Genomic DNA, 13,954 nt, shown 5'->3' on the forward strand with positions numbered 1-13,954 from the left:
CCATGCCTGGGCTCTGAAAATGACCACCAAGAAAATGACTCCACAGCATAAGCAAGATTTACCTCAGAACCCACTGAATTGAATCTTTCTCCTGGGCTTCTGCTTTTCTTTTCCGGAGCAACTCCCGGTCTCTCAAGCGGCGGGTGATGATGACATCTACAATGACAAATTGAGTGCTAATATGACATCCTGGCCAAAGGACAATTCAATCCCTCCCTGTCTGGTGACAGAGCACTGATGCAAGAGGCCATGTTTTTTTTGCCATGAAGCGGATCTTGATACAAAACTGCTTGGGCATTGTCCTTCCAGCTCAGCCTCAGTGGGTAGGATCTGATGACACACCACCCAAAGCTCCCAGGGTCCTGTGCTGAAAGTTACACTAAATTTCTAGCTGCAGTTTTCCTCCTGCTGCTGCAGCCTTGGAGTGACTCTTGTCCAACCTACTCACCACTGTAGGGATCTGGGGCCTGATGGAAGCATGGGGCAGGCTTCCCATGCCATGAGGACACCATGAAATCCCTTGGCCAGACGTCACTACAGGCTGCAAGATAATTCTTCATTTTTGCTCTGTTGCTCTGTTGTTACCCATTTCCCCAGATAGCTGCTACTGGCCACCGCTGCAATTAAGATGCTCTAACTAAGGTGAAAGCTTTGCCCTGCAGAACAGCCAGCCCTGCAACAAGTAGAACTAAGTCTGTGTGGGTGAGGGAGGGAGCCAGTGGGCACAGGCTTTCCTATATACAGATGCTCATGGGTATTAGACTGAGACCCTGTAGGGGATGGTGACCCAACCAGTGACCAGAACAGGGCTAGCACACACTGCTGGGGCTGGGGAGACTGGTCCCAAAGACCACACAAGCAGTCCCAAGCTGGTCTGCAGCTAAAAAGAAGACCACAGCAGGGCTGAAGACACACTGGCTCATGTGAGAAAGCTCTAAAAGCTAACTTTACCATTTGGGCAAGATGTGCAGGTCATCTACAGCTGCCAGGAGAAAGGGGCACCCCCCGCATGCCAGTCACCCTGTGCAACGCCTTCTTAGGCCGAGGTAAGTTCTGCCCATTTCAGTGGCTGCAAAGGGCTCCATATGGCTTCCTGAGGCAAAGACCTCTCAGCCATCTACACCTTGGCAAATGAATTCCTGAACTTCACTGAAGCCAGCGCTGAACTTCCTCCCCCATGTCTTTGTCCTAGCAGACAACATCCCTGATGATGTGCCAATAGATCTTGTGGTTTCTGATCTAGTCAGCCCTGAATTTTCTAGCTGGGACTCCAGCCTGTGACCTGGCTTAGATCAAGTAGCAAGAGACTGCTCTCTTGAGACAAAGGACATTGTTCAGGAGCGACACCACTTCCCCAGGCCTGAAAGGAGAGGGGACTCTTCCCATGTGTATACACTGAAGAGGTTACAAAAGCGCTGATTTTCATAGTTTCAACAAAACTCACACAATGAAAAAGCAAAACTACGACCTGTTCCTTCCAGATGTGATCAAATCCAGCTCCTTCCACAAAGAGCATCATCTCACACTAAATTATTAGGTCAAATCAGTGAAGAATGGTCATCTTGTCATTTCCTTGTCCAGGCTGGGAGAGCTGGCAAGGTGAGAGGGGCTTCCAAAGCTGAGCTGGGACTACAGTCCTTGTATCCCAGATGTCTGATCTCCCTCTCAGCCTTCTCTTCTCCTGGCTGAAGAAGTCTGGTTTCCTCTGCCTGTCCTTGTATGTGATCTGCTCCAGCCTTTAGCAGTCTTGGTGGCCCTGCACTGGACTCATCTGAGCATACCTTTGTCTTTCCTGTGCTGAGTTGCCCAAATCTGGGCATGGTATTCCAATTGCTGTCTAATAACAACAGCCACCGGCACAACCACAAAATAAAAAATAATCCTACTTTCTGTTGTTGCCTATTAGTTTTTCTGTTCTTTTACTGCTGCTTTTTGTACAGTAGTTTCAGGGCCACCCTTTGCTCTGAGCAGAGTAGAGCCATACAGAAGATGACTCCTCTCCTAAAAAAATTCCAGCCTAACCAGACCAAAAAGAAGGGGCACACCAGGATGCCGTACAGATGTGAAGACAGTGCCAGAGTTTCTCAGTCATGGCAGGGGTATCTCAGCGTGACGAGAGACGGCATCAGCCTTGGAGATGAAAAACACTGCACTTGGACTGCACAATGTACAGCTGACTAGATGTTCCCCAAACCGGAGGCTGTTCCCCAACATGAAGCAATATCAGAGGCAGCAGGGCACAGCCAGCAGGAGATGACTCTGCCATCCACATAGCAAAAGGCAGGAAGCTGCCTGGGAGGATGAGGTTACAAGTTGCTGTAGCAGGACCTACACAGGGCTTCAGTTTAACTGCTGAAGTACATAATCCGTTCCACATCCCTTTGCAGCCAAGGTAACTTTCTCCCTTTCAGGACGTCTTGTGAGCCGTAAAAGCATTTTTAGCTGCTCAGTTTCCTTCGCAATCTACCCTAAAGCAAATTGTTTTGCACAGGTAGCAAACACCTCCCATTCACTTCTAACTGGTCCAAGAGTTAGCAAATCCCACAGTTGCTCCAAAGCTGTCATCTGCTAGCACTAGGCAGGAAAGATCACAGTAAAACATCTGCATCCTGATGAAAAATTATTTAGCAGAGGACACAAAGATGCAGTGATGAAATGAAAAGAAAAATAATAATCCATCAAGCTAAGAGAACAATGAGACATTATTGCCAGTCTGCAAACAGACAATATACTGATGCTGCCTGAGGGACTTTATCTGAGTTGAAAAGCCTTTAAAGGTGCTTCTGCCTTTGTGATCTGAAATACAACATGTAAAAAGCCATATATATTTGCAGTTAAATGTGCATCTTCTATCCCCCAAGCATAAACTGGTAATTATTAACTCCTTTTTTAGAAAACACTGGTGATAAAGATCATTCTTTCCTTTCTCCAAAAACTCAAGTTATCATTACCTGGCACAGCATACTCCTCATGGGCTGCGGAGGGTGGCGAGGAAGAGTCCAAATAAGCATGGTCTTTGCCTAAACTCTCCATTGCTCTTTGCAGTTTTGGATAGAAAGCAGCTTAGTTCCTTGGGAATGGCATCTGGAGATACTGGTGCAGCACAATGAGAGCTTGAAAAAAATGCAGACTGCCCGCCCAAAACCTCTTATCTGGCCAGGCCACTAGTAGAGTAATAATATTCTCCTTATCAGAGTGCAAAGGTGTCGGAGTCTCTGTGCAGGATCTACGGTGTGGATTGCAAAACATGTTCATGCTTTTATACAGCAAATTATTCCACTTCAGATAGGAAATTTACACTCATTGCTGCTAAACTGTGACTCACATGCCCTCCTTTATAGTAGAGGGAAGCTGCACGGCAGGGCAGGATGCAGCACTGCCTTGCTGCTGGTTTCCAGAGTGAGATGCAGGAAGGTGTTTAGTCCTTGAGGACCCCTTGTGAGGTCTGAAGGGGGACATATGCTGTTTGAAAGGTGTTTGCATATGACCCTAGCAGTGCTGGTGGAAAGGGACCTCTGCTACAGTCCCCCTCACAGCAGGACTGTCTGCTGCACAAGGTCAGGGCAGCTGTGGCATCATATGCTTTGGAAACCCCCAAACCAAATTCATGTCGCCTGTCCAAGTGCTGCACCACCTTCCTGGGAAGTCCAGACAGAATAATGAACCCATAGCGGCACTCCAGCCAAAGGTCTGTGCACGTTGAGGACTTCCCAATAATGACTCATTGGTCCAGTACCCAGTGGATCAGGGCTCTGAGCAAAGCACTTCCCTCATGGAGCAGAATGGCAATGGGCAGCCCCAGTAACACCAGTGGAAAGACCCAGCTGGTCCCTTGCTCCCACAGGAGGATATCCTTTAGTGGTTGCTCCTAGCTCCCTGTTGCCCATCGCAGTCCCAGACCTGCACAGCATGCAGGCTCATGCAGCCTTTGTAGGACCATCTTCAGGGCCAGTATAGCTGCAAAGGGGAACCTTCTTGGTACAATGGCTTCAATCCTGAGATTCTGCTCCCTGCTCTGCAGTCTGCATGGCCAAGCCCCCAGGACAGTCTACCTCAGTTTCCTGCATGTGAGATGAGGTGGCAATCCTGACCCCCTCTGCAAACTGCCTTCAGAGTTTCTCATGCCAAGATAGCACAGAAAAGCTTAAAATTTTACCTGTGTATAATAATTCTGCAGGGCCAGGGACACGTCACCACTATGGCCAGTTTCTAATACACTCAGTGCCAGGGTATTTGGGACTCAGCTTCTACCAACACTTTTCTCCATGAGATACTCAACTGCTTATGATCTGGTGAGGTGCCTCTAGCCTGCCCCTGCAATGAATTCAAAGTAGCTCCCAGGTTGGTACAAGAATCTGACAATGTGTCTACCCCCAGGTCCTCTGGAAATGTCTTGCTTTTCATGTCAGGGATGATCATAGAATCATAGAATAATAGAATAGTTTGCGTTGGAAGGCATCTTCAGAGGTCACCTAGTCCAAGCTCCCTGCAATGAGCAAGGACACCTTCAACTAGACCAGGTTGCTCAGAGCCCCATTCAACTTTACCTTGAATGTTTCCAGAATCCCACCTCCTTGTGCAGTCCCAAGACTTGCCCTGGAGCAGAGCAGCTCCTCAGGCGTGAGCAGGTCTGGCCTGCCTCCAGTCTTTACCAGGCTATTTGGTTTTTGTTTTTTAATGTACAGCCTTTGCACTCAGTAGGTTCTCTCTCTAGGTCTCTGGAAGGTCCAGAGTTTGAAATTTCATGCATGCGGGTGTCTTAAGACATAACTTGTGGATCTGTGGTCATCTCTCCTGCCTTTCTGTTTATCCCTTGAGTCACCACTTCACTCTAGGGCTCCTCCCCTGTGTCCACTGCAGATTACATGGTACCTCCAGAGAGGTGGGGCAGGTTTAACAGCCCCAAAAGAAGCAGCAGGGTGGTGGCAGCAGAGCAGATATGGGAAGGCTCTGATATGGGAGGGTGGGCCAGGAGCATGGATAGCATAAAGAGATGGGAGGCTTCCAAGTCATTCACAGGGGAGTTTCCTGTAGCTGAGTCACACCTGAAAGAAAGATGTCCCATGCTGGTGAGCATGTCCATGTTCCAGAACTGCATGATGCCGCATGGTCCTTGGGTCACCCTGCCTTATGCAGACATCCTGAAAACTGTATCTTGCAGGATGTTCTACCATGCAAAAACAGTGCTTGGGGAAGAGGAAAACATACCACATCTTAAACACTGTGTTCAGTTTTTGGCTCCTCACTACAAGAAAAACATTGAGGTGCTGGAGTGTGTCCTATGGACATACATACACACATAGAAGGGCAACAAAGCCAGTGAGGGTCTAGAGCACAAGTTCTATGAGGAGCAGCTGAGGGAACTGGGGTTGTTACATCTGGAAAAAAGGAGGCTGGGGGGAGACCTTATCACTTTCTACAACTGCCTGAAAGGAGATTGTAACGAGTGTTGGTGTTGGTGTCGGTCTCTTTTCGCAAGCAACAAGTGATGAGAGGAAACACCGTCAAGTTGCACCAGGGGAGGTTCAGATTGGATATTAGGGAATATTTCTTCACTGAAAGGGTTCTCAAGCACTGGAACAGGCTGCCCAGGGGGTGGTTGAGTCACCACCCCTGGAGGTATTTACTAGACATGTAGATGTGGTGCTTAGGGATGTGGTTTAGTGGTGGATTTGGCAGTGCTAGGTTAACAGTTGGACTTGATTACCTTAAAGGTCTCTTCCGACCAAAATGATTCTACTCTATGATTCTATATGCCTGGCTGTAGGGGGACATCACATCTGGAAAAAAGCCTGCCATATTCTGCGCTGCTTGCAGGTGATATGAAACATGGAAGAAAGAGTGGAAATCCCTTGGTGTTTCAGTGGTCCATGGGAACTGGGTGCATGCTCAGGCTGTGGCTAACTTAGCTTCTCACACACCCATCTATTCAGTCACTCCAAAGCCTGGTGAGGTCTGATAAATCACTCTTGACTCAGCAAAACATTGCCATATGACACTGCAGAGCTGGTACTGTGAATGTTTCTGCATTCCAGCCATCTTCTAGCTGGGTAGAAACTAATAGATTTGTAAAGAACTTTTGTAAAAGAAGGAGTCCCTCTGTGCCCTCAGAGTCTTTAGAGGTGCTTAATAGAACAGATGGGCTTCAAAATCTTACAGACCCTGTGCTTGCATCTCTCAGGACCAAAATCTCTGTAAAGATTAGGCTCTTGTGTGTGAACTGCTTTCGATCCCAAGGAAGTTGATTTTATTATTACATGGGAAGGCTTTGGTGATGGATAACAGCGTGGAAATTGCAGACTCCATCTCCGAGTTTCAAGCTGTCTCTGCTCTGAGGTGGAGGGACTGAGAGGCAGAGACTCATCCACACTAGCAGGGACACTGGCCCAATGTTACCTCCTTGTCCACCACCAGCACCATCGACACAGCAGACTCTTCTTCTCCAGATGAGCTCTGTAGCAGATGTTGCCAAACTGCATCCCCTTTGCTACGGATGAATTTATGCAAGTACGTTAAACTTTCTAGCCAGTCTCGGTGGCATGAACTGTTCCAACTGGACGTTTTACAGTGTGCCAGGCACTGCTTCCCTCTCCTTTCTCTCCACGTTTTGGTTCAGCTATCCCTGAGCCACCTTCACCGATGCATCCAGTTTCCTACGTGAGGACCTGGAGGAGCACAACCACGTGTCCAGCAATCTGAGCAGCTTCAGTGTCACAGACTCCTCAAGTGTCACTGGAGCTGCTCAGTAGGCGAACAGCCCCAACCTTGGGTACATCTCACTGTGCTGGTCCCCCACACGGCTTTCATTGCCCAAAAGCCCTGGGAATGCTTTGTCTAAGGGACAGCTGGACATAGGGCTGGATCCCGCCACCAGACTTGTCTTCTGGCACTGTTGGGGCTGCTGTCACTGCAGACAGAGCAACACCAGGCTTTGGATCTATGTATAACTCAAAGCTCTTTACAAGCCTCAGTGGTATCTCTGTTTACCCCTGTCTGGCATTGCCACTGGAAAGCAATATCCAGAGACGTGCCTATCCCTCGCTGCAGTCATGGATGCAGCCCTGAACCCAAGGTTATCTGGGGGATCAACATGGGCAGCTGGGGGAACCACGCCACTGTCACTCTAGCAGGGAGTCAGGGCACTTCTTCCAGATTTGTCCTGCATGACAATGACAGAGAAGCAATTTTCAGGCTTGTCCTTCACTCCCTGACTTGAGACAGGTTTGTGGGCAACACGCCTATTTGCAACACGTTTCTCTGGCAGCAGGACTACCAGCAGCTCTGTGAGACAAACTATGGCACCTGTGAAAGCAGATAATCCCTTCCGCCCCCAGCCTTGACTGAAGCATGCAAAGATGGGAAAGAGATGGATAAATTCAACAGGCAAAACTGTATGCAAAAATGCAAATCCATGTGCATACCCCTTGCCACAGACCAGTGCCTTGTAGGCATCTTGGTGTCCACCAGCTGCCTCCTGAGTCTTGCCTGACCTTGCTAGACACAGATCTGCCAGGCTCTCTGCACCAGGCTGGATCCAGCCATCCTGCACCGGCCCCTGAGGTCTGTGGTGGTGTTAAATCATTCTCTTCGCCTCCCCTCCGTCTGCCACTCATCCTGCAGCTGTGTGAAATGAAAAGCAAACCCACCAGTCCCTGGGGAGGACGGGTATCTCTGAATTCGCTGTGTGTAGCATCAACACTGATCCTGTCCGGAGGCTGCCCACGTGTTGATCTTGCAGGTCTGACCCACAAGTGTGTGCTTTAGCTCTGCAGTTTCTGAATAAACACTCCACATTGTGCTGGAGGCATGCGGTTTCCCTCTTCAGAAGAGCCCACAAATTGTCTTACGCTGGTTTTTCCTAGCCTCTGCAAATAAATAGACAAGGCTCTCAGGGGATACGCTGTGATGGGCTGCAGCCGCTCTGCCTGTGTTTCTTGAGCCACGTCCCTCTCCGTGGGGCTGAGATCCCAGCGCCTCGTGGAGGAGAACGGGTCCCAGTTACGCACTGGGGGTAATGCCCTGGCAGAGAGCTGGGACGGAGCTGCCCGAATACATCCCGCCGGTGGCTGGGCTGGCAGCAGCAGAAGCAGAAAACCCCAGGAAGTTAAGCCGTGCCTTTGTGTTGTTCACCGTGGAAGTGTTTTGCAGGTGATAACCCCACCAAAGCCCTTCCCTATGGTGCAGGGGAGACACCATCTGAAGGTCTGCATGGAACGACTGGCAACACAGAAAGCGACATGCAGCCAGACCACCTCTCCCTTGCTTACCCGAGGACTGGAAGGGGGCAAACAGGTTTGCAGAGCCCCCGGACGAAAGAGCAGATGGTGTAATAGCAGCAGCTGTGGACAGGTGGGCAAGCTGTGTCCCTTCCTCTGCAGAACTGGAACGGGTCCAGGGAGGGAAAGCGGGGACCATCAAAGCTCTGGACAACTTTGAGCAACTAGCCAGGCTGGGCCTTTTCAGCCTGAGGAAGAGCTTTTAATGAGAGAAAAGCTTTTAATGAGAGCAGCCACCTCTGGGCCAGAAAATGGTGGATGCTGGGTAAAATGGATCTCCCACCTGGCTGTTTTATGCTCCTCAATACTATTTCCAGCTGTAGCATTAGATCTATCAGCAATGTCTCTGTCATGCGTTACGGTGCTGTGGTGTCCCACCTGGTGATTCCAGAAAGCTGCAGAACTAGAAGAGGTGTGTGGGGATGAATTACATGACCAGCTGGCCAAGCACAGTAGCCATGATGCTGGCAGAGCTCCCAGACTTGTAGGGTGGTCACTGGCTTCAGCGAGCTCGCTTGACCGTATGATGCACCCCGGACCCTTACCCAGATGCCTGCAAATGAGTCTGAGTATAGTAGCAAGTCAAAGCAGCAGTATTGCCTGTGGGTGAGCATAGACCTGTCCTTGGAGGGTTTCAATTCACACTGAAGCACTTTTCAAAGCAACCCAGTGCTTTGCTAAAGCTGATGAGAAAACTCAACCAGTCATTCTGTAGAAATACAACATATGGTGCCGGACTGAACTGAATTCAAGTGGCAAGTCTTGGATTAGCCTGTGCCCTCTGATCTCTGCCACTGTGAGCAAAGGGAGCCCCTTGCATACCCGAGTCATACATCCTCGTTACAGGTACTTCATGAAAGGTGAGTTGTGTCGCATCTGGTAGGAGTGGGAGATGAAAGAGCAGAGGGAGCCCCAAGGACTGCACACTTACACCGTTACCTGGGTTGGACCATGCCCTGCCACAGTCCCAAAGATGGCCCTAACACCAGGAGGAACCTAGACCTGAAATTTGGCAACCAGCTGGGAACCTGCACTTCCTGGAAAGCATTTCTGAGTACTTGGAGGTATTTGGAACCTCCTCAGTTTAGAGGTTGCTATCAACTGTTGGAGCAGAGACCCTTGCATTTCGGGTCTCCACTCAGGCTCTTTCCATGCTCCTATGTGTTATCTGGGCTGACTCCTGTTGTGAAAGGCTCTTGGATAAAAATCTGAGTAACATCTAAGATGAGAAGTGCAGCTCTGGAAGTGGTGGTGTTTATTAGGGAGCTGTGGAAGAAACTTTACTCCCTTTGCTAAATTGCCTCCTACAGAAAAAAAACTGCACTTGTTCAGCATCTTCTTCACCAGTATCTGTGTATTTCTTGCTGCTCCCACTTGGCCTTTCTCACAGGAATGTTGGTGAGATAATACTCACAGTGCGGAGCCCTGGTGTATCATGTAGATTTGAAAGGAATGTTTTTACTGTACACTTTTAGTAGCCCTTTGTGGGAACTGGCTTTTCCCCAGCCTTGCATAAAAAAGTGCTGTTGAAATAAGATTGTGCATGTCATTTTATTATTTACCATCACTAACTTAGATGTGCAATCAGCAAAGAGCACACAGGATCAATTAATCACCTGTTTCTAGGCTTAGGAAAGCTACCAGAAATCTCAGGCATCTTGGCACTCCCCATCTTTCAAAATCCGGATATCTTGCCTGGTTTTCCTAGAATAACATAGGAAAAAAGAGTAAGAGCTCAAAAAAATCCTCCCTGAGTCATACTTTAGGGAGCCCATGGAATTGAGACATCTATTAGAAAATTGGCTTCCTCATTTTCCTGTTTAAAAACCTGAGGTGACTGCAAACCATCCTTGTCCTCAGATGTCCCCTCCCTGGGTGTGCACCTCCTTGCAGCTTCCTTTGACACACTGCTCATCCCTCTCCTTCTGCACACAGTTTCTATTATTTGCCAGGCAAGTGCACTGATGACCTGTGTTCAACCTGATCTTCACCCTCGGTCCCTTTCTAGCAGGAACGCCTGCTCAGTCAGTCAGTTCCCAACCTTTACAAAATCACTGCCCCAACGAAACACTTGCACTTCTCATGGGGTCCCTGTTGTCCAAGTCCTCAAGTTTATGGTTATACTTTTAGCTTGAAGCTCTGCCAAAAGAGCCATGAGGCACATAATAGGGCATATGCATTCACAGAACTCTCTTTGAAGGACTTAGTGGTGCTATCTTCAGGACATGGTTTAGGGGACATGGTGGTTCTGGATTAATGGTTGGACTTGATGATCTTAAAGGTCCTTTCCAACCTAGTGATTCTGTGATTCTGTATTTGACTGTCCAGACTAGATGCCTAATTGACCTTTTTGCCCATAAGTTCAGCTCTCTCTTCTCTAATTGCAGGCAGCACAGACAGTGGTACCTTCCCCATCCTCTGTGGAGCATCTGGTTTGTAGCCAGCTTGCAAGCACTTGTGTTGGAGGGTCTCCTGGCCACAGACTCCTGACCTCACCTTTTGGATCTGCTGATCATGCAGCAGAGTGGTCTGATTTAGCAAGCTGATCCAGCGGATTAATATTCAGCTCTTCTGTGGGATTAGTCCCCTGGCAACACAATGAGCTAAATCCCTCACCCTGCAGCTGCACAGTAGTCGCTAAATGTGGTGCCAAGGATGGGGCAGGAACCTGCAGGCAAGGGCTGGGGTCATGCCTGCACCTACTGCGGGCACTGCCAGCACAGGAGGGTGAAGCTCAGAGGCTTCGCAGCCCAGCACCCAGTTTAGCTGACATGAAAAAGTCCTCTTCCACTTTGCTAGCAGGAATACGTGGGCTTTCTGTCTGCCATGTCTTTCCCCAGGCACGGGAGAGCCTGAATGATGGTATTTGGCACGCACACAGTTTCATATGGCCAAAATTAGACCCCTGGAGGTCTCTCCCAAGGGCATGAGCTTACATTTGCTGCACACAGAGCTGGCATTCGTTGGCATAGGTGTTCCCATCGGTCCCACAGACAGGCAAGTGCAGGAGGGGGCAGGCCTGCAGCTCAACCATGTCTCCACACACCGGCTGGAAAGGAGAGACACAGCACATATTTCAGTGCCAGCAGCACCGTCTCTTCCTCCCCCAGCACCCGGGCAGGTGCAGGTGCCACTGGTGGCCCATCTCGCTCTGTCCCGGACAGGGACTGCACACAGAGCAGGAGAGCAGCGAGGACAGGACACCATGTTCTTCCATGGGACTCACAGCTTGGGCTTTGATGGAGGTTTGATGCTGGAGCACCAGTACCCGTGAGGCTGGGGATGATTGCTAGCCTTTCTCCCAGGTACACCGGTCACTAAATCCCATCTTGAGACATGAAGAAGAAAAACCAGAAGCCTCTTACCCTTCTCAGGCCATTCTCTTCATTCAGCTCTGCCCCTGAAACAGAGCAGAGACCCGTGAGCATGGCACGCCCGCCACCGGTGGCAGGAGCATGAGGCATCGACAGAGGGTCATGTCCAAACCAAAGGCAAGGCAGGGTTGTGCAGGGCTCACTCAGGACCCGGATCAGCTGTGTGGGTTTCATGAGGGGGTATCACTTTGCTGCATGCCACCCACCACCCATGCAGCAGCACAGTGCTCAGCCTCTGTCCGCAGCTGAGCGGGCTGGGACAAAGCTGGGAATGCCTGTTCCCACCCCCTAATCCCTCTCCTGACAGCCCTCTCTCCCACTCTCTGGACCAGGAGCTCCATAGAGCATCCAACACATCCCAGGAAATGTGAACCCCTGTTGTGCTGCATGGGGACACAGGATATCTGTGGAGGGCTGAGGCTGGGTGACGCTGTACAGCCGGACAGCAGTCATCCCCAGGGAGAGCTGCATTTGGTGAGTTCCTTTTCTGCAGTCAGGCAGAACAGTAGCAACAGTTGACAGCCCGTCTGTGTGGTGCACAAATAGCATGGGAGCATGAGGGCTTGCACGCAGGCTGCTGCAAGACCATCGCTAGTGCACCTCGGTAGCACCAGTTCTCCAGAGCCTACAAACAGCTGCTTCCCACCCGAACATGCTGAGCATGTAGTGCTCTTGCAAAGGCTTGCTGGTCTTCATGGAGGCAGGAACAACAGTAGCTGCCACCCCAGCGTATGTGCTGTCCCCCCAGATCCCTGTTCCCATTCGCATCACAGGCTCTCCCCTATCCCATCCCTCTCCCAAGTGCAATATGGCCGATGAAGCAGCATGGAAGCCTTGCCCGGAACTGCTAGGAAGGCGCAGTTTGTTTGCTCCGGTGCTTCTTCCTCACCACACTGCAGCTGTGTTTGCTTGCCCTCACCTCCTCTCCAAACCAGAGTTTCTGGGTCTTTTTGCCCTCCCACCCATTTTTGGTCCCTCCATGGTTCCCAACCCGCAACCGAAGAGCCAGCGGCCAGCAGCAGAGCGGACTTACCACCAGCAGCGACGAGAGTCACCAGTGCCGCTACCAGTACAACCAGCTCCCTCGGGGGCATGGCTAGTCCAGGCGCGCGCGCTCGTGCACCTCGCTCTGCTCGTGGTGCCTTTATAGGGGAGGGCACCAGCTTATCTCAGCAGCGCTGGGAAAAGCAGCATTTTGCGCAGCATTTGATCTGCGCTGGGAACGGCTGGACTGTGCACCCAGAGGGATCACTTGGGCTGATAAACCACCCCAGTGCCACCTGCAAGCTGCGGGTGCCGGCGCTGGAGGCTGCTTTACAAGCCCTTTGCAGCGTAGTCTGGGTTGGGCGACGCTGCTCTTCTCCGCTCCACGCAGCCAGCTTACCTCTGGGTGTATCTCGCCTGAACCAGCCCTCTGACTTTGCAGGTGCAGGTCATGGTCAAGATACCTGCTTCATACGTTGCAGGTATCTGCATTTGTGTTGGGAGACTTCACATGGAAAAGCCAGGAGATTCAGGCTGTTTGGGTGGCTGCGCTGTGGCCCGAGCATTATCCCATAAGACCTGGCCAGGCTGCCTGATGCAACGGGCAGGACGCCAGGACGGGGATCTCAAACATGCTGCGGCAAGCCCACCCTGTTGGTGGGGGTGCAGAGGGGCTGAAGGGAACAAATTCAGATGAATGGGAGCAAGGAGCTGCAGGTGCAGGCGCTGCCAGTGCTCCTCTACCCGTTGTTATAGGCAGTGTGGTACTTTGCTCTGATTTGGTCACATTAGCGGTTGCAGCTGAGATCGAAAGAGTAAAATTATCTTTGTCGTAAGATTCAGTGTGATGGAAGGGGACCGTGTGCATGGATGCCCAATTTAAATACGCAGAGATGGCACTTACAGCTGGGAGAGGACAGAGAAGCTGGAGAGGATCCTCAGTGGTAAGAGACGCCAGCTCTTCAGTGAAGGACTTCTCAGCAACCGTCACCACCCCAGAGGTTGCCAGCTACTTCACCTGCAAGACTGGATGCTTGACATTAGTATTTCCATGTAAATATTCTCACCACCCCTTTCTGAGAAGGTCAATTTTCCACACTCATCCCCCACCTTCCCCTGGTGACTCAAAGTCAATTGATGAAGGGTGAAGGACAGAAAAGAGGACCACTGGGTGGAAAGTTGGAAAGTTGGTGTTGTGGCTGAAGACCAGTGTTGACCAAAACCTCCTTTGCTCAAAAAACAGACTTGCTGAGATGAAGTCTGGGCCAGAAGTGACAGAGGACGTCCTTCACCCTGAGAGTAGGTAGGAGGTGCTGCGTG

General features: G+C 50.5%; 1 protein-coding gene across 1 annotated transcript; it reads right to left on the reverse strand.

Annotated features, from left to right (window-relative positions):
- Positions 1-9,925: 9,925 nt before the first annotated feature.
- On the reverse strand, positions 9,926-12,744 carry SPINK4 (serine peptidase inhibitor Kazal type 4; the record flags this gene model as incomplete). The annotated part of the gene is made up of 4 exons (XM_082013332.1): positions 9,926-9,980; positions 11,213-11,325; positions 11,642-11,676; positions 12,684-12,744. 4 exons carry the CDS (start codon positions 12,742-12,744, stop codon positions 9,926-9,928), a joined length of 264 nt encoding a protein of 87 aa, XP_081869458.1.
- Positions 12,745-13,954: the final 1,210 nt, after the last annotated feature.

Source organism: Phaethon aethereus (assembly GCF_964289735.1).
Source record: "Phaethon aethereus genome assembly, chromosome: Z".
Classification (NCBI taxonomy): Eukaryota; Metazoa; Chordata; class Aves; order Phaethontiformes; family Phaethontidae; genus Phaethon; species Phaethon aethereus.